This window comes from Onychomys torridus, chromosome 18 (assembly GCF_903995425.1).
Source record: "Onychomys torridus chromosome 18, mOncTor1.1, whole genome shotgun sequence".
Lineage (NCBI taxonomy): Eukaryota > Metazoa > Chordata > Mammalia > Rodentia > Cricetidae > Onychomys > Onychomys torridus.
Window position 1 is genome coordinate 11,748,367 of NC_050460.1, and position 21,315 is coordinate 11,769,681.

The 21,315-nt window shown below is 41.3% G+C and overlaps 1 protein-coding gene across 1 annotated transcript in view; it reads left to right on the forward strand.

Moving 5' to 3' along the window:
• Opn5 (opsin 5) overlaps positions 1–21,315 on the forward strand; it is a 54,620-nt gene that overhangs the window by 10,118 nt on the left and 23,187 nt on the right. The window contains exons 3-5 of the mRNA XM_036168352.1: positions 2,463–2,633; positions 6,123–6,457; positions 19,615–19,856. Of these exons, the coding sequence (XP_036024245.1) occupies positions 2,463–2,633; positions 6,123–6,457; positions 19,615–19,856 (748 nt within the window). The remainder of the gene's footprint in view (positions 1–2,462; positions 2,634–6,122; positions 6,458–19,614; positions 19,857–21,315) is intronic.

Sequence of the window (21,315 nt, forward strand, 5' to 3'; positions counted from 1 at the left end):
TCTTCGACATTACAGTAACAGAAGCAATAGAAATCAGATGAGTTGAAAGCTCTCATTACGTGTCATTCTTGAAACTGCACAGTGGGGTTTAGAAAGCCAGTGAACTGCACACATGAAGTTTACAATTCCTTGAATTGCAATATTTCTTGGTCTAAGGGCTATTGTTTCTTTTTATTGTTGAAATAGATTCTTTTCTCATATAATATATTCTGATTATAGTTTCCCATCCCTCAAGCTCCCCCTCCCCTGCCCTGCACCTCCCCTTTCCTAGAGATTCACTCCCTCTCCATTTCCATTCAGATAAGAGTAGGCTTTCAAGGGACAACAACCAAACACACACACACACACACACACACACACACACACACACACAATGCAAGAAAAGGCAAAAGCCCTCACACCAAGGTTGGACAAGAAAACCCAACAGGGGGAAAAGTGTCCCAAGAGCAGGCAAAGGAATCTTATTTCAGGTTCTTCTTCTTCCCTCCTTAGATGAGGCCCATTTCCTAATCTGTGGAGTAATTGGTCCCATCAGAAGGGTCCATGGTCAATATATTTGGGCACAAAATATTTTCTGAACTGGAAGTTTGTAAGTGTCTTAAATTTTCACCATGAAGGACTATAGTAGGTATCATTTCTTGGGTATTGTTTGACTGGCTGAGTATGGTAGTTTTGGAGGCCATGTTATAAGTCAGCCAATAAGGTTGGTGTATTGAATAGACACTTGAAGGGCACTGTGGAAAACCTTGTTCCCAGGAGCATTTGTTGAACACTCAAGCTTGAATATCTACTTTCAGATAGGAGCAAAACAATGGAGTGCGAGGGCAGTCAAAGAAGGAAGTTTAGAAAAAATGTGCTTTATGAGAAATTTTCTCTCAAATATTTTAGTGTAAATACAGTGTCCTTCTTGCTCAGCTTTGAAATTAACCATTTTAATAAAACATTAGAAGTGACTACATTGCTGTCATTGCTCCCTGGGGTCCCTGTACTCCCTGAAGTGAGTCTCTTTGAGACAGTTATGACAGTAAGCAAAGTAATAATTATTTTACAAAAATTATTTGGCTCTTGGGAAGGAATGAAAACTTTTCAGGGTAATTTCAAACTTGATCTTTGAAAGAAATAGCTTCCAATTTTTAAATACTTGAAAGGGCTTTTCAAATGGTTCTATTAGCATATATTAATATAACATGACACTTTTATACATGGATGTAATATATTTTAATAATATTCACTCCTCTGTTATTCTCTCTCATTCCCACACCTTACCCCTTCCCTAAGAGCCTCTTGTCTAGTTTCATTTCCTTTTTGTGTGTGTTTCAGTGATTTTTTTATTAGCGTTGCGTACAGAAGTACAAGCACCTTATGAGTGTACACCATTGAAGGATATACCTCTCCCTCCCTCAGCAACCATTAAGTAACTATCATCTCCAGGGAGGGATGCACAACCATGAGCCCCTTCCCTCCCATGGCAGGGTGTTCACAGGCCTAGTACAGTCTAGTACAGCTCTCATGCAGGTAGTCACACCTGCAGTGAGCTCAGCAGTGAGACAGTTTGTCACAATGGCAGCATCTCATGCTCCTTCTCATCCCTTCCTGCCACTCTTACTTTCTTTCTGCTCCATTGGAGTTGTTCTCAGTGAGAGAGAGAGAGAGAGAGAGAGAGAGAGAGAGAGAGAGAGAGAGACGTCATGGCCTGACATTCAACAGTCATTTATTCTCAGCACTTTTGCCAGTTGTCTCAGAAGTCACTATTCTTAACAGCAAAATGACATTTCTCTGGCCAGAGCTGACAGGGGCATTAATCTATGGGCAAAACTATAGTTCTTTAGAAGGTGAACAGTGCTTCTTTAGCAGGTCTTTGCAATCCCTGGGGCTTCCCAAGCCATCAGCATTGGATTGGGTTTACAGTTCCAGATGTGAATTCTACTTCCAGAGCAGGCTTCAAATCCAATCAGAACACAGTTGGTTACGCCTACAACAGCTGTGGCATTATTCATTATTGCACAAGTGGACTCATGGTATTATTATTGAACATATCATCTACACTTAGTAGGATTGCTGAGGATAATTGTCTATCAGCAGTCTGCAGACCTCCTTTAAGCACTATGAGGACTATCTAGCGTGAAGCAAACTTTCAACCCAGTTCCAGCTTGATCACTTCATGTCTTATCACTTTATGTCTACGACCGAGATCTGTTGTGTCTTCAACAACAGGGTTTTATTGTTTAGTTGTCGTGGGCCACCAAAGAACTGTCACAATCTTACTAATTCATCAGTTCTGTGTAATGAAGTGTGTGTGTGTGTGTGTGTGTGTGTGTGTGTGTGTGTGCATGAGTGGATAGATACATGTGCATACTCACATCGCGAAATGTGTTTGTGGGGAGGAAGGGCCAGGTGAGTCAGAGCAAGCAGAGAGGTTTTAACTGCAAGGAACTTCCTTTGACAACTGCCTGGTGCTTTAGTTGTAGGCAAGCCGTTCACCATCATCTCCTGCTTCTGCCATCGCTGGGTGTTTGGCTGGTTTGGCTGCCGCTGGTATGGATGGGCTGGATTTTTCTTTGGCTGTGGAAGCCTTATTACCATGACTGCTGTTAGCCTGGACCGATATCTGAAGATCTGCTATCTCTCTTATGGTAAGTTGGAAGGTTCCTTGTTCCCTAATAGTGAAAGTTAGATGGTTTGAATGTTAGAACTGTACACATTCTTCACAGTAAATAAAGGTTGTTAATAACTTCAGTGACCAAGGATACTTCTATTCATAGCCTGTCTTGTTCTTCTATATATTTTTATTTGACCCATATCAATTTATATTTCCTTTAGTACTACTTTCATAATAATGCTTATAGCTTTTAAATGTCTCACTTTTATTTGGTATAAAATATGGAAATGTCTACCACATTTCCTCATGCAAAAAGCAAAAACAAAAACAAAATGCATGAACGAGATCAGGTCTGGGATATTTAGCTGATGACCTACTCCACTTTTGTAATTATAAGAAAAATTGTCTGTGATTCTCCCTTAGGACTCAGGTTCCCCGTGTTTTCAGAGATGGGGAATTCCAGAGTGTTCTCCAGGTTTAGAGAGCCACACAGATGTTCCTACCTGAAAGGACACACACACTGAAAGACTGATCTGCTGGTCTCTTTTGGTATTGGTAGGTAGAAGAGCAGCTGACTAAGGGAACCGGTGAGGCAGGTCTGATGGGGTTTTCAGAGCCCTGCATTTGCAAGATTGAACTAGTCTACTAATTAAACTTTTAATACTTTTGGTTCTGGGGATTCTGGGAGTTTATTGAACCAGAGGGAGAAAATTTGGGAGCACTTAATTTTAATATTGAGAGTTGGACTTACCCAGGAAGGAGTTCTGACTCCCTTTGCATAAAGCTGTTTGGACTGACAGCCAGTTAGGCGGAGTGGCTAAGGCCATAGAACAGAGGACACCAGCACATAGATGTGGCAACCATTTATAGTACCGAGACTATAGAGGAGACTATGCACGAGGCGGGAGGAGTATAGCTGCAAATGTTTTCATGATTCAAAACCCATTAAAAAATTGCATCTCTTTTTATAAACATCTGAAACTTTCAATAGAAACAGCCTGAGTCAGAATATAAAATTATACAGTTTGGATGACACCAGAGTCTAATTCTTACCATAATCTTATCTTTTTTTTTTTTTTTTTTTTTTTTTTTAAGCACAACAAGCTTATTTGTAATAAAATCATAGATTTTATAGACAAGAAGATAGAAAGTTCAACTTCCTGGGAGTATTTGAGGAGTACTAAACCTTGATCTCTGTTTTAAAATGTCGTCTTGAGTTTAAACTTTGTATCAACTAAAAAGAGGATGCTATTCTATCCATAACCAGAATCATGTCACGGCAAAAGCTCTATGAGAAATGTGTATATTATGTAGATTCTTCTAAGGTTGACCCTCTGTGATATTTCATCATTTAATCTGATTCACTATTGGACCCTCCACACAGTGTTCTCTAGCATATTGAAATTTAAAAGGTCACTTGGGGACATGCAGACCTTCCCACCATGTAAATGTTGTAAATGGTCATCCCTGAGAGATGACTGTTTGGCCTTTTGAGTAATTCCAGTGACCAGTGCCGGGGAGCTTACTATTGCACAAGGCAGCCCATTCTCTGATTGGTCTGCTCTCGTTGTTACAATGTTATTCCTTATATTGAGACAAAACTGCCTCCCAGTAACCTCCACCCATTGGTCCTAGTTCTGACTTCTGGAGCAACACAGAACCCATCTACTAATCTACTCCTTCCTGTACTTGACAGCCTTTCACCATACTCGAATGTAAGTATGAAAGCATCTCACTAAGTAACCCTCACTATCAATGCTTATCCGTATGCCTATGCACATCCTTATGAATATATGTCCATGATCTCTGCCAGTGTTTGATGCGTTATAATGGATAACCAAGAGCTGACAAAACCTTTGTGGCTTCCTGATTGCTACCCTTCTTGAGTTGGGCTTGAGGAAGTCTTGTGCTTCATGATGTATGATGTCATAGATTTGAGAAAATGTAGACAACCGAGCATAGAAACAATTTATTCTGTTTTTTTCTTAGTGACAAGACACTCGCACACAGGAGCAGCTGTTCACGTTAATGTTCAAGTTTATAGTTTGCACAATTGACATGATTTCATTTACTTTAAACTTCATCCAAACCTTTAAGCCTGGGGAGATAGCTCAGTTGGTAGAGTGCTGGCCTAGCATGCACAATGCCCTGGATTCCACCCCCAGCATCACACAAACTAGTCACAGTAGGAATATATATCTGTAATTCCTGTTCTTGGGGGATGGAGGCAGAGGGTCAGAAGTCCAAGGACATCCTCAGCTACAGAGCCTGTTTGAGGCTAGCTTGGGCTAGAGACTGTCTCAAAACAAGCCAGAAAATAAAGAAACCGACAACAAACCCATAAGCAATGTGTTAGCACGACTTCCCTTCCTGTTAAGAAAGGTGAGCCTTTAGAAAGGCGACATGACATACCATCCTCAGAAGAATTGTGGTCTTAGTGACTTAACTCTTACTTGCTCGAAACAAGTTAAACAGAAGCAGACTCTGGTGCATGTGGAAGAAATCACTTAGCTTCACTCCGTGTGTTTTTGTATTTCTTCCCTGCTACTGTGCAACCAAAGCAGCGAAGAGCCACTCCCCTGGCCTCCTGCAATGTGGCTATGGGTGAGGTGCAGAGAAAACTCCCAGGCTGACTGCTGCCGACCCAGCCTTAGTACTGTATTGCACTTTGGGGAATGATCACTGGTCTTTTGCAACCTTTTAAAAAACCATTTTAAATTACTGCAGTGTTTCTTCCTCTTGGAATTCTCTTTTGCTTCAGAAACTGGGGTTGATACACAGAGCTTCCCCACATGCCTCAACCTTCTGGAAGACATTTTTTTTTTTCTTCAGAGTTACTCTCACAGCATGTGTGACAACCTAATCAGATTTCTCCCACCGTGGCAGTGTGTGCTTGGCCGTCCCATGAATAACAAATAAACAACAACAACAACAACAACAACAACAACAACAACAAATCTTCATCAATTTCCAAGCACAGTTACCCTCCTCAGCATCACCACACAGGGTCAGGGTCAAAACTCACTCAACCAGTTCATAGACAAAGAAGGGGCGTAGGCTCAGGAAAGTTTTCAGGAGTAAGGGTGTTTGAAAGACACAACCAATCCTTTGTGGTTTCTCACCTCCTGGGAAGGACTCTCCTTTCAATGCTTGGACCACTGGCTAACATACTCTTGAGATGTTTTCCCAAGCTCCTCCATTGTCTTCAGCGTCCTCTCCTCCTCCTGCTGTCTGCTTCTCCACCCACTCCACCCTGTGTCACTTCTCCCTCTCCGGAAGCTCCTAGGTGCCTAGAGAAAACTGTCCCTGTGAATTCTCTTCAAATTGCATCCTCCTGGACAAAGGCTCCAGCTCTGGAACTTTCCCTCTCTTGACTTCGCTCTCCCCCAGGCTTCAATTATCTGTCCACGTCTCCCAGAATTCAGTGGAATAAATCTTTGGAGATGGAATTTGACATGTCCAGGGGAGGTACATGGGTGTAGGGCAGGTTCCATGTGGGTAATGCTCTTTTTTCCACCTCCAGGGGTCTGGCTGAAGAGAAAGCATGCCTACATCTGCCTGGCAGTCATCTGGGCTTATGCTTCCTTCTGGACCACCATGCCCCTGGTGGGCCTGGGGGACTATGCACCTGAGCCCTTTGGAACCTCGTGCACCCTGGACTGGTGGTTGGCCCAGGCTTCAGGTGGGGGTCAGGTGTTCATCCTGAGCATCCTCTTCTTCTGCCTCCTGCTCCCAACGGCCGTGATTGTTTTCTCTTATGCGAAGATCGTCGCCAAGGTGAAGTCCTCTTCCAAAAAGGTAGCTCATTTCGACAGTCGGATCCATAGCAGCCATGTGCTTGAGGTGAAACTGACCAAGGTAACTGCAGTCACTTTATAGATGTTGTTTTGAACAGTCAAAACATCAAAGGGTGAGAGGGACAGGGACTGTTGGGACCAGGAAAACCTAGAATCCCTACTGATTTTTTATGTGCTTCTGAACCTTGTTAGGGCTTGTCTAACTTCTGTTCTCTAAGTCTCTCTTCTGTTCCCTAACTCTCACCACACAAATATTTACCAAATTAGTATAATGGTTTCAGAGGGGCTTATTTTCTCTATTGGAATATCTGTCTATCTATCTATCTATCTATCTATCTATCTATCTATCTATCTGTCTGTCTGTCTGTCTATCTATCTATCTATCTATCTATCTATCTATCTATCTATCTAATTGAGCTATCTATCATACACACATATCTATATCTATATCTATATCTATATCTATATCTATATCTATATCTATATCTATATCTATATCTATATATCTGTCATGACACATAATACTTCACAGCCTGTACCATTTTGCTTGGACTCTGGTGGGCACTTTAAGGACATTCTACCATCCACACTGACACTGTTTACTGAAGAAGTTCATCACAGATTGTTCCTGAAAGGACTATTGTATCTTTCGGTAAATGTGAAAGAACACAGATGGCAGTTCTTTAGATATTGTAGTAAAAGGAAAAAAATACGGAATTTGGCAAGAGATAAGGGCTTGAATTCTAGCACAAATATTGCCATGTTTGTAACCTAGCACTAGACACCTAGCTTCTTTTTAAAAGTAATTAATTGATTGATTTTTTTACATTGTAATTAAGATATAATTATTCTTTCTCTCTTCCCTTTCTACACTCCAGCCCCTCCCATGTCCTTTCTCTCCAATCCCCTCATGTCCCCCTCACTCTCAAGTTGATATCCTCTCTTTTTTGATTATTATTGTTACACACACACCAACACACACACACACACACACACACACACAAATGCATGCACACATTGACAAATCTGTAAGAACAACTTGCTGAGTCCATCTTTGTTCTGTGACATCCAGATTCTTTGAGTCCATTTCCTCACTGTGTAACCACTGTTTAAAATCTGGGTTTGGAGAGATGGCTTAGCAGTTGGAAACACTGCTCTTGCAGAGGAACCTGGTTTGGTGTCGAGCATTCACATGGTGGCCCACAACTCTTCTGACACCGTCTTCTGCCTCCTTAGGCACCAGACATGTTTCAACTGTACATACATGAAGGCAAAATGTCCACACACATACATGAAAATAAATTTAGAAAGAAAAGCAGTGCAGCTTTCCATCATGATATTATACACTGACACAGTTTTCGACCGATTTCTACTGAAGTAAAAAGAAACAATCTCACAGGGCCCTTCCTCTGTCTCGAGAGGTCCTTTCCTCCATTCAGCTCTACTCAGGATTGCTCAGCTTCTTACTCATTCAGAACTTCTACTCTCCACAACACCAGAAGTGTGTAGCTTCAAGGCTGCAGGCCAAGATGTTAGCATCAAAATAAGCTCATTTTCTGTGTTATTATCTTGATCTGCTTTCTTTTGGTCTGATTTCATCTAGCAAATTATAAAATGGTATCTGTCTATAAACTTGTCTGCTTCTTTCATTACTCTTTTTATGATGGTTTTTCTGACTTTCACAGTAGTCCAAAATTTCACAGATTACAAACAGAAGTGTAGTGTGTACTTGCATATACATACATGTATCATTCATACAAATGCACAATCTGTATGCACTCTCTGGTTCTGTGGCTCGACATAACCTCACCTTTCTGTCTACATTTGACCTTGTGAAACAAACTTCATTATTGGCCAATAAAAGTAAATTCAGTAGCACCAGGACCTCCTCTTCTGTTCTCAGAGATGCCTGTGAGTGCTGAGTTGGTCTTCAAAGCGTCATGGGCCAGATGGGGATCCTGGTCAGGGTTTTGTTGCTCATTGGCCTGGCTTTGCTGAGGTATCTAATTCCTTCTCTTCTTGCTGTGTAGCACACTGCATGTTACTTATCCTAATCCTGAGGCCTCAGTAAGCAGTGTTTCATCTCGGCCCTCCTCTCTGCTGTAACCCATGCAGCAGACACTGGGAACATAGCTAAGACCCTGATGAATGAGGAACATGCTTCTGGTTTGTAGCTTCTCACACATGCAAAGGGCTCTGTTGTTTTTCTCATGCAGCCCTGATCTCTAGCACTCAGCTCAGAAAGGCCACTTCAGGACTTGCTCTCACCTCCTTTGAGCTCCTTTCTTGCCTCTGGACTATAGACATTTCACCTATTGGAGTGAAAAACTGACTTGTATTTTCTTGTGCATTCTCAACCTCACTTAGGCCTCTGGCTGTGGACACTCAATTGTTTTTCACTCACCCCAAATCCTTTATTCTCAACTAATTTTCCCTTATGTAGGTTTCAAGTTTCCTTCCTTTCTTCCTTCCTCCCTCCCTCCCTTCCTTCCTCCCTCCCTCCCTCCCTCCCTCCCTCCCTCCCTCCCTTCCTTCCTTCCTTCCTTCCTTCCTTCCTTCCTTCCTTCCTTCCTTCCTTCACTATCCCAGATAGCCCAGAGTAGCCTTAAAGTCACCACATAGCTGAGACTGGCCTTGACCTCCCAATCCTCCTGTCTCCACCTCCCAGGTACTAGAATTATAGGCATACTCTACTGTGCTCAGCTAAGCTTAAATTTCTGTTTTGATACTGAGATGCTGAAAAATGAATGTTTAGTTGTTACATTTCTGCTGGTAAAATTATTCACGCAGTGCAGCAAACCTCTTGCGGCTCATCTGATGAGGGATAGCGCTGTGGTTGGAAGACAGTGTCAGGAAGGGCTCGTCAGTTTTCCAAACATTATCATGTGATGTCCAGACCTGTAGTTAATCAAGACCCTGGCTTCCTCTGACTGTCCATCTCACTCTTATTAAACACCCCTAGCTGTCCCTGGATAGCTGATGTTCCCCACTGCAGGGCACAAGTGAGTTTGGTATTATGTCTTCAGTGGCACCTGTCATATCGAGCCAAATATTTATCTCTCTTTCTTTGCAAGAGAATGAATGCAGTACAGGCAAATGCCGCATTCTGTTCGGTTTTGCATGCTGCAGCCCGGCACTAGTTAGATGGTATCCACGATGGATGGCATCATTGAATACATGGTTAAGGCGACCCAATTACCTTGATAACTGTGAAGTGATCCTTTGACTTCCGGCATGAACATCTCTTTCTTTGGGACATTGGGTTTTGCTTCTTTCTTTCCCTTTGTGACTGGCTTCATTGTTTTACCCATTGATTATTGCCTGTCAGTGAGGTATCAGGTTCAGGGGACTCCCTATGTGGATGCTAAGGGCAGTTAGTAGAAAACTCTTGCTCTTTTAAAAAACCAATTAGTTATTTCTCTTTGGTCTCTCTAGCTTTTCCAAGCTTAAAGGCCACTGCTCAGGGAAGGATTTTACAAATGGAATTTAGGTCTTCTTATTAGAATGTTTCACTGATTGCAATTACTTCTTGGGATTTATCAAATTTTTAATTCATTTGCAATTGCATACTCTACTCATGGTTGCTTGTTCAATGTCCTTCTTTACTACCACTCAACAGGGCCCGCAGGGAAACCACATCCTTCTGTCACCTCATGCCACCAGAACCCAACACATCGCCTTTAGCATGTTAAGTTCTTAATATATATTTGCGGAAGGAAAGAAAATCTAGTCCAGAGAGACATAATAATAAAGAGGGATTTCAAAGCAGTGGTCATTTCCAATTTTTCCACTAGCCCCATGAGAGCACGAACACACACTGTTAACATTTATTACTGATTTTGGTCGTCAGGGCTCGAATCCTGTGCTGAGAAATCTCCAACATTTTTAATCATTGTGGAGGAGTAGAGGTGAGAGCTATGTGACTCAAATTAAAAATGCAAGAAAAAGCCACCAGTTTACTTCCCGGTTCTCCATCCCTGAGCTGGGACACAGCTTTGCTCCTGTCCCCAGCCATCTGATCATGGGTATCACATCCGGTCTTGGGTATCACATCCGGTCTTGGGTATCAGGGTCTAGTAAGGGTGGACCCAGGGCCAGAGTCCTCCTCACCCTAGGTGATTTGTTCTAATCAGAACCACTCCTTCATGGCTGTGGCTTAAGTGTATCCTTTCCTGAGCCTCAGTTCCAAGTTACAGCTCGAATTGCATCTTTTGATAAGCTCTACTCCACTCAGCGGAAGTCAGTGCTGTGACTTACAACCCAGATTCCGGTCTGACCCCGCCTTGGGCAAACCATTCAATACACAAGGCCTCAGTTTTTCTCATCTGTGGAAAGGGTGTGAGACAGAGAGAGGGGAAACATAACATCAAATGACATCATTATTGACTTCAAAACATGTGATTCCACCAACATGGTTATACATGATGGTTCATTTAAAGGCCTGTTGTGGTAGTTTGGGAAAAGTAATACTAGCTGGGCCCTGTAGCTGTTTGTCCTACTGTAAGCAACAGTGTCCCATCTAAGGACCTTGGCTCACCTATAATGAACACACCTCCACCAGGTCCCTTACTCTGTTGAACAGGCACTTATAAATTATCCCTTGTTCATGAGGACAAGCCATGGCTTAGTCTGGGTATATCATGTTCAGTTTTAGATTTAAACTCCTAAACACAGATGGGCAAGATGAGTGACCTAATTTGTCTCCTCTCTGAAGTCTTGGATTTTGCTTGTTTTTAGAGTAGCGGTATTTTAAGGTTTGAGAAAATTGCAACTGGAAAGTGTGGATTTTTTTTTTTTTTTAAAAGCATGAGCTCATATTTTCTGCTTGGCTCATAGCCAGGGCTCACAGATGGCAGGCACCCCAAAGACTCCAGAAAAGTTTCTTTGCAAGTTTATGGAAGAGGGTGTGAGACAGCTGAGCTCAGGGTAAAACAAAAGGAACTCAAAGCAGACCTGGGTAGGTGGAAGTTTCTTGGTCTCGCCTGGCCCCACAGTCCGACAAATCTCTCCCACCTGCAATCCTGCAGCTACTATAAAATAACTACACAGAGGCTTATACTAATTACAAATTGTGTGGCCTATGGCTCAGCCTTCTTGCTAGCTAGCTCCTTCATCTAAGTTAACCCATATGTATTAATCTATATGTTGCCATGTGGCCATGGTGTTACCGGTCTGCTGGCATCTTGCTGCTCATTGGGTGGCAGGCTGGCATCTCTCTGCCTGTCTCCTTCTTGTATCTCTGCTTGGATTTCCCACCTATCTCTAAGCTGCCTTGACATAGGCCAAAGCAGCTTATTTGTTAACCAATGGGAACAACACATATTCACAATGTACAGAAAAATATCCCACAGCACTCCCCCTTTTCTGTTTAATCAAAAAGGAAGGTTTTAACTTTAATATAGTAAAATTATATGTAATAAAACAGTTATCAAGCAAGAATTACAAGTTATGATAGCTAGTCTATTTGTATTTGATAAAATTAAAGAAAATATTCTATCATCTATACTATATTTGTGAGTCTAAAGTTTTGTATCTAATTTACCTTTTATCATAACTAAGGAAAAATATAATTATAACTATCTAGTCTTCAACTCCATCAAAGACTCCAGAAGGATATAATTATTACCTGAGTAAACAGGAAGTACATTATAAATGCATGTAAAATTCTAGAAATGACAGAGACATCTGGCTGCCTGGACAGTCACCTAAAGTTCATCTGTAACATTGGGGCATCTATCTTCAGCCTACTGGCCTAGAGTCTCTCCAAACTTCTTAGTGAAGCAGGAAATTTGAAGGATTGTCTCCCCTATTGGCAAAGTTCATCAGTAACTTTCCTCTGCAGATTGTCTGGCAGTATCTTCTGTGAAGCAGGAACCTGAAGGATCATCTCACCTTGTTTTGGCAAAGTTCAGTGGTCACTTTCCTATGGGTTCTGTATGTCTAATTTATACAACATATTGTCAAACAGTCCAGGCCAGAGCAGTTTCTTGTCCAAATGGCTAACTTTTACCATAAAGAAAGCAAGCTCCATATGGAGTTTCTTTGATGCTTCTCATCTCTTCTGAAGTAGATTGGTGCTGCCAGGAGCAGATGTACCTCAATGTCCAGAAAAGTTTAAGTTCTTACAACATTTTAAATGCCATATTCTGTAGGTCTTTGAAGTGTTTGAAGATTACCTCCCTAACTGAAATATAGCTTTGTATACCTAAAAATATTAACTAAACAAGACTATAATTTGGATTATCATAGATGAATATTAATCTGTATTAACGTATTACAATTTTAAATGAGTTACATAAACATAATACCTTAAACAAAAGTAGAAATATACATACAGTATAACAAAATTAACTTTAAATTTTTGTCAATAGACTAAAATTCATAGCAATGTAAAATATTTCAATCAAGCTATTGCTTAAAAAAAGTAGATTCAATAATCTACCCTTTTATCCTATCATATATATATATATATATATATATATATATATCCATCTATCTATCTATCTATCTATCTATCTATCTATCTATCTATCTATATCCCTTTCTCCTTTAGAAAAAGATTGCATTTATAATCAACCACCTTTAAATAAAAATAAACATTTATAAACTGTACTTTGGGAATTTGGGCATAGCTTTTCATGCTACTTCCTGCTGATTGGGGTGCTGGCAATCTTATGGGGATCCTGAGAAACTTTGAGATAATGGTCAAGTCCTGGGAAGACCAGCTATAACCTTTGTTGATCGACACCATCTGTTAAGGTTCACTAGGTCTTACTTGATCAAATCTGATCCATCTTAACCTTATTCAAATCCATAGCCTCTGGCTTCCTATGGAAACAAAAACAGAGCCTCCTTCCAAAGCAGCATATCCTTAGATCCAAATTTTGAAGTCAAGATACCTTTGAAATATATATATTGGTTTAACTTTGCAGTCTTTACAATCAAATGTCTTTCTGCAGTCAGCTCATTAACAGTCAAAAAATTTAAAGAAAACACAATATACATAATCCAGACTCTCTGTGTACTTTCCATCTTTATGTGGCTATTTCTTTTTTATTATTTCTATTGTTTCTTTAAAGACTTTAGTTTTTAAAACTATTTTTTTTATATAACTGCCTATACTCATTTTCCTCTCTCTTCCAAGCCTATGTACATTTTTATACACACTGTAAACTGTTTAGAGGGTTATTCCATCTGAATCTGTTTTAGTGTGTATTTGTAATCCTTTTCTGACCAGGAGAGATTTTAAACTGTTAAGCTGCATGGCTAGCATGAAAATGGTAGCCCTGCTGCTGGTTCACCCTGTTTGGTTTCCCAACATGGTGGAGGTATGTTTACCGCCATCTCTGGGAGCCATGCTCACCGCCAACTCTGGGAAGCAGTGGGTCTATGCCTCCATCAAGCAGCATGTAGTCCAGAAACCTTTTTTTTTTTTTTTTTTTTTTTTTTAGTCTGTACTAATTAAAAACTAAATCTGCCACACAGTGAGGTGTGCGGCTTAGAGATACCTCTGTATAGCTCAGTGGTAGAAAACTGCCATGCTGTGCTCAAGCTTGAATGCTGCAGAGTCTCTGTCCCTTGGCTTGCATGAGAGACACAAACTAGGAAGCTGCTCTTGGCTCTATTTTAGAACCCCCTTTTAAAGCTTTCTTGGGTTTTAGGTGGAAATTCTTGCTCCATGTTGGAACGCCAGATGTAGGCAGAAGGTTTTTGGTCCTGTCTGGCCCCACAGTCTGGACAAATCTCTCCCACCCTCAGTCCTGCAGCTGCTTATAAAAGAATTATACAGAGGTTTATATGAATTACAAACTGTATGGCCTATGGTTTCAGCCTCTGGCTAGCTAGCTCTTTCATGTAAATTAACCCATTTCTATTCATCTATATGTTGCCATGTGGCCATGGCATTACCTGTCTGCTGGCATCTTGCTGCTCCTTGGGCAGTGGCGGACTGGCATCTGTTTTCCGTTTTTGTCACCTGCCTTGCCATAGGTCAAAGCAGTTTATTTATTAACCAATGGGAACAACATATATTCACGGTGTACAGAAAGATATTCCACAGCAGACCTGCTTAGGTTGTTAAGTTCTTAGAAGGTAGCCAGAGAGCACAGGTATCCTTACTCTTGTTTTTACATATGTATGAGGGAACTGAGGGACAAACAGTTATGCCACTAAGGCAACAGTCAGGTTCCCCACCTTTCTACTTACTTTCTCCTCCCTCCTCCTCCTCTCCCCCCTCTACTTCTTACTGTTTTTTTCTTCAAGAATATACTGTATATGATAGACTGGCCTGGAACTCACTCCAAAACCAATATTGGCCTTGAACTCATGGCCATCCTCCTGCCTCTGTCTCCTGAGTGCTAGGGTCACTGGCATGCATCCATACTGGCTTTTTACTTTTTTGCATTTTAATAATATCATTTAGTGGCAAGCATACTCTCTCATGGAAGGCAGCTGTTGCAGAAACGGCATTACTCTCTTTTAATCTGATTTTCACTGGTTATGGGCAAGTCCATATACTTGATAAGTAGATCTATGATGATATATTTCAGTCTTTTCATCCATCCCATACTTAGGTCAGTCACACACTCTCCTGCAATGGGCAGGACCCTCTCCTACCCCCTTCTCCTGGTGCACTATCGCTTGTTTGGTGATGTAATTCCAACAGTGATGTTTATTCCATCTCCTTGGCCCCTCTTTCGGCTTTTCCTTTCATGTCAATTCTATGGCCTCTCCCCATCGATTTCATTATTCAATGAAGCATGCAGCTGAAGCCTGACTCAGATCTGGGCAAAGGAGCTTGGTGGGAGGATGTGGACTCCTGAAATGGCTGTGCATAGAGCAACAGGGATTTTGTTCTTTGAGACAGTGGAGCTATACTAGGATTGAGACAATGGAGAGACAGTATCTCATCGGCAAATCTCCTTCCACCATGTCCCTCACACTGAGAGCATGGGACCTCCCTCCTTAGAACCCATGCCTGCCGGATGATGCAGAGGCATATGTCAATTCAAATATCTAAGCTCATCCCCATTACCTTATGTTAGGAACTAGTGCTAACTAGTTAGTTCACTGGCATTGAGCACACACAGGCAACATTACTTTCTAATACTTAACTGCCAACTTTAACTGGAACTGGGGACTACTAACATCCTTGGGTCTTCTGCAGCAAAACTTACTTAAAATGAACTGAGTTGCAGATGTGTGATTCTTTTGTACAAGCTAAACATGAATCCTGTGAATTTCCTCCCACAAAACCGTCTAATTTAAGAACTGGAGGTTTTAGTGCTTTGTCAGTGAACCAAGAGACAGTGACGGGAGTGAAGTCATTAAAAAATAAACAAGCTAGGAAGGGTGATGGGTGCTGAGGCTTCAGTTATCACTGGCTTAAGGATATCTGGGAAATAAATGTTGGAAAATTGAAATGAGATTGCATTGGGTTAAATGAGGGCTGAACGGATGAAAAGTTTAAGCCCAGTCTAAGCTCTGGAAAAATGTCACAACAGTTTCAGAAAGTGTGTGGCAAATATATTAGAAAAGCTTAGACATCAATTTAATTCTTTTGGTGTGTGTGTTTGTGTTTGTGTGTGTGTGTGTGTGTGTGTGTGTGTGTGTGTGTACGTATGTGTGTGTATGCAAATATTTGTCACATTGCACATATGGATGTCAAAAGACAGCTTGCAAGAAGGGGTTCTCTCCTCCCCATGTGAGTTCCTGGGATCAAACTCAGGTTGTCCAGCTTGGTGGCAAGTACCTTTACTGTGTGAATTATCTCGCTGGCCCAGATGTAGTATCTAAATATTGATGTTTTATGCAATCTAATTTAAAATGAGGCCAAAGGAAATGGATTTGCCTCATTTTGACTTTGCATGCACACACAAGCACCATCCTTTCCACACATCTCATCCTAACACTTTTTCTCTGTGTTAGACTTGATTTCTCCTGATTGTGTTTTATTCTGAAGCCAGAAGCACCACAGTACTTAATTGGCTGAGTAAAAACAAAACAAAACAAAACAAAACAACAACAACAACAACAACAAAAACCAAACAAAAGCAACCCCACAGTATGTCTAGGTCTTTTGTAGGTCTTTTGTTTCTTTTAAGAAAGAATAACTTAGCACAAATGTTATAAACCTTTCTTGTTCCTCTTGAAATTCCCATAAAAGTAGAAAATATTATGGGCTTTGTGATAACTCATTTTTTTTGTCAATGACTTTGGCAGCAGTACAGAAAATGGCTTTTGAGATGGCCTAAAGTCATCCTATGACTCACCCTAGCATCACAGATGGGGCTATCCAGCTGCTAACACAAGCCTTAGTTATGTCACTAATGTTTATCTGGGCATTTAGGAAAAAAGGGGTCTCACTGTGCACCTTAGGGCACCTACTCTTTACAAACAAAAGTCCCACAAAACCAAACAGAAAGAACTCCTGTGCATGTTTCTGTGGAATGATGGAAAAGCAAGTTGAGGGAGGGGGGTGTTTAGTCAGAATTGGTTAGAAGTGTTGAGCACAGAAGAGAAGTTTTAGCTTAAGATGCTGAAGCATGATTGCAGGCTCTCGAGCAGGAGTCTTGGCTACTTTGGTTCATCTATTAGGGATTCACATTCTCCCAAGAGTGGAACAAACTTAGCATTACAGAGGTTTTTCTTGTCTGTCATTAGTTTTGAAATTCTTTTTTAAAAAGATTTATTATTTTTTTGATCATGTGTATGTGTATACATCTATGTGTGGATATGTGCAGGTGAGTACAGGTACCTTCAGTGACCAGAAGAGGAGCTGGATTCTCTGGAGCTGGAGTTACAAGTGCTTGTGAGTGAAATCACAGGCTGCTCTCAACATGGATCCATCTCTATCTCTTCAGCCTTCTGAGCCTTAAAATTCTTGAGTGAAGTTCTGTGCCCTCAGAATATATTGCAAGTTTCTCTCTCTCTCTCTCTCTCTCTGTCTGTGTGTGTGTGTGTGTTCCTGGGAATGGAGCACATGCTAAGCAAGTTTCTTATCACCAAACTCAGCCTCATGCTTCATTATTACATATCTCACAAAGGTACGTTTCCATGGCAACTCATCTCACATCCATGCTGCTCTCTAGGTTACAGACAGACAAGCTTTGGATTATTCCCATAATAATCAAGCTCCTACTAATTCATATGGAAATGCACACACATCTGTATGTGCTCAAACAAGACACATGCACACAAGCTTTATTATCAGAAAAATAACATCCAGCTGTGCCACTGAAACAAAAGGGCCTCTATAAATATTTTAGCATATTTGTACAACATGTTGGGGCTCATTCCTCTTCATAGCACATCATGACCAGGACATGGGGAACGGTTGTTATCTTTCTAAGTCAAATGATGGGAGGAAGAAGCAATGAGACCTTTGTTAGCACCATTCTTACATCTTCCCAAGATTTGAAGATGCTCAGAGATAAAAAGTAAGCATCACTGAATCCCAAAGATGAATCTGATCAGGAGCCTCATTCTGTTTTTTGTAATCAGGGGATTTTAGCACTCCTGTTGGTCAGATCTGAGTCATGTGCTACCTATTATGTCAATAAAACCAGGAGGGGGAGAGGTGCTGGGAATTCTAAAGTTGAAGATGCACCAAGAAAATTAAAATGAATGCAGACAAGCAAAAGGGAAGCATACCAATGTGCTGATTTAAATATAGTTTCATTATTTATCTCAGTGGAAGAACAACAGTGTAAGGATATTTAGAAGTTAGTAATGCTCTCTTTCCAGTGGGGCCTGAAATAGCTCACTTAAAATAAAACCCAGAGCCTGGACCTCTTCGTCTGGTGTTAGTCCTCTCATGGAAAATCTTATTTCTTGTTTAGACAAATGTCTAAACAAATCTGTTAAGAGTGGGGATTCTAAGTGGGCATGGTGTGTCTGCTTTTCTTTTCTGTGTCCTCCACACAAAACACAGATTCTCAATACTGCTTGTTGGCTGAATGGACAAACAGTGGTCTGTCTCTCTGCTGTTTTCTCCAGGCAGTTTTTTCCTATGGGTTAATCTTCCATGTTTCTGTTCATAAACCTCTGAGAGCTGTAGAGCACGTGGGGCTAAAACTCAGTAATACATTTTTACAAAACCCTGAACACATGTGTATTCTCTCCCCTCCTGGCCTCACCTCCTTGTGCCTTCCTCACCATCTACACAACTTCATTTGTATATGTACAAACTCTCTTCAGACATGGGGTGCTGTCCCCAGAGCTTTTCCCATTACTCTCTCTGCAGCTTGCCCAAGTCAGGGTCTCGGAAACATTCTTCACTAAGCTCTTACTTATTCCAATAGGAAACAAACTTGCTCTCCTCTGAGCTGGTGTCAAAACCATGTCCAGCCGTGTTGTGTTCTGCTGTTTATTGTGCTCTAGAGGGAGACAACTCAGGAACTCAGGCATGCTTGGGTGTTCCATAGCACTCAGTTTAAGTGTCTTGTCCAAAGCATTTGCTACAACTGTTTGTTTACTTGAACTAAAATAACTTGTTAGGATCAGCAGCTATAGGGTACTAGTTAGGGCGACAGTATTAAAGGGATTGAGTTTGGGATGGTGAAAACTCACGAGGGTGTTTTTAATTGTATTTCTAATTATTCTGTGGCCTGAAAATTAAGAGGTTATTTTAGTTTTGTGAGAGAAAATCACTTTCCATATTGCTTTGGCTGAAGCTCCCCAACCTCTTTTTGTGGCAAATTTCTGTGATCTGAGCCTCAAACTTGTGAAAAACTTGGACCAGAAGAAACAACATTTAATAAAAATCTCTGAAGAAAGTGCACATTAGAATTTCAAACCAGGGCAACACTTCTCAGTTTCCTGAGGCAAATGGAGATGATTTAAGGTTTCATCAAGATGAACTTATTTTCTGTCAGGTCTTTAAGTGAATGTGGATTGAGAACCCAGCAACCTGAAGAGAACTGGCATCAGTTTATTATGATCTCTTGCCCCAAATGTAGGCAAAAATCTGACAGCTATTGTAGGGTTATATTTTGGGTCTTTGGGTACATTCGAATTCTAACGTGGAGAGTAGATAGGATGTGGCAAATGGGATAAAGAATTGTGCCAATTTCTCAGAAGTCATTGGGAAGCAATCTCTGTGATTGAAAAGGGACTTTTTCGGAGTGAAGGACTTGCCCCTCCTTCACGCCTGTCGCTCACTCTGGATTGCTCATGAATTGTCTTGACCCCCGCTGTCTCTTACTTGCCCTGTGTCAGGTGGCAATGCTGATCTGTGCCGGCTTCCTGATTGCTTGGATTCCCTATGCGGTGGTCTCTGTGTGGTCAGCTTTTGGAACGCCAGACTCCATTCCCATACAGCTCTCCGTGGTGCCCACCCTTCTTGCCAAATCTGCAGCGATGTACAATCCGATCATCTACCAGGTCATTGATTACAGATTTGCCTGCTGCCAGACTGGTCGTTTGAGAGCAACGAAGAAGAAGTCTTTGGAAGACTTTAGGTAAAATTCAGAAGCTGGAAATGAATTGTATTTTCTTTGTCTTAAAATGCCCTGCAGTTTAAGCAGACACTTGGGTTGAAGCCAAGTTCCCGAAGAGCTGGGTTAGGAGGACTTTGTTTTCTGTTCATCAAAAATTCTAAAACCAAGTCATCCCATGTATATGGGTTAGATGATGAACAGATATCGAGAGGCATTCCTGGAGCAACCAGATGCCAGGCTGTGTGTATTGGAGCAATCACTAAGTAACAGTGGTTGTGAACTTCCTTTTGGGAGCATTAAATCCATATCAGTCCAAGAGCATGGCTCTATGTGGCAACAGAAAATTCTTGTGAAGGAATTATTGGCCACTGTTGTTTGGGGGATCAATGCTCTTAGCTAAAATCAAGGGACTGAAGCAGAAGTGAGGGAGCGGGGTGGTGAGCCCATTCCCTTCTTGTTTTCTCTGTCAGGCTTTTTTAGTTATGTTCTGAGGGAGAGAAACCATTCTTTCTCTGTGTCCGGTGAAGAAATGGCTTCAGGAATGGTTAAGGCTGGGGAAGCTGCTCACCTTTACACAGGCAAAAGGCAGCAGGATAGAAACTGTCACTTAAACATTGGCCCTTTTCATTGATGCTGTTTCTACCACACAGAGTACAAGAGAGTCTGAGACTCCAGAACTATTTCTTCTAAAGGTCCAATACACAGAGTGAGTAAAGAGCTAGGATTGTAGTGGTGGGCTCTCTTGAGTCTATCCAGAGTCTGCCTCTGGGTAGAAAGTAGAAAATGCATCTTACGTCGTCATTGTCCAGACTGAGGAGAGAGGGAAGGCTTCAGGGTCTCCAGTCCTCTTCAGTTATTACCTGGAGACCAGGTATTATTCAATACTTCTTTACTTTACTAATGGGTATTAGAGAAAGATCACCAGGAAGACACAGAATTTTGCCTTCTGATAATCTGCTTTACAGCTCTTCTGAACTTTGCTTTTTTTTTTTTTACTCTATAAGTATATGATCAAATAAAAATAATCATAAAATTTATAGTTCAATGACAATATTGTTATTGTTGCTGTGACAAAGGGACAGGATCTACAATATGAGATGGAAAATTAGTGCTTTAGGCAGTAGTTTATAGTAGTTCAACTTTTGAGGGCCATATTAGTTGCTTAGAGCCTAAGATTGGAATGAGCTGATAATAGGAAGTTCTAGTAACTGAACCAAAGGAAGTATGGGAAAGGCCTATGTGACGAGTGTGGGTGGTCTTTCACACTGTTGATAGTTGAAGTTGTCTTTTTGGAAATGAATGGTTAAACCCAAATGCTAGGGCTGGAGAGATGGCTCAGAGGTTAAGAGCACTGGCTGCTCTTCCAAAGGTCCCGAGTTCAATTCCTAACAACAACGTGGTGGCTCACAACCATCTGTAATGAGATCTGGTGCCCTCTCCTGGCCTGCAGGGACACATGCAGGCAGAACACTGTATGCAT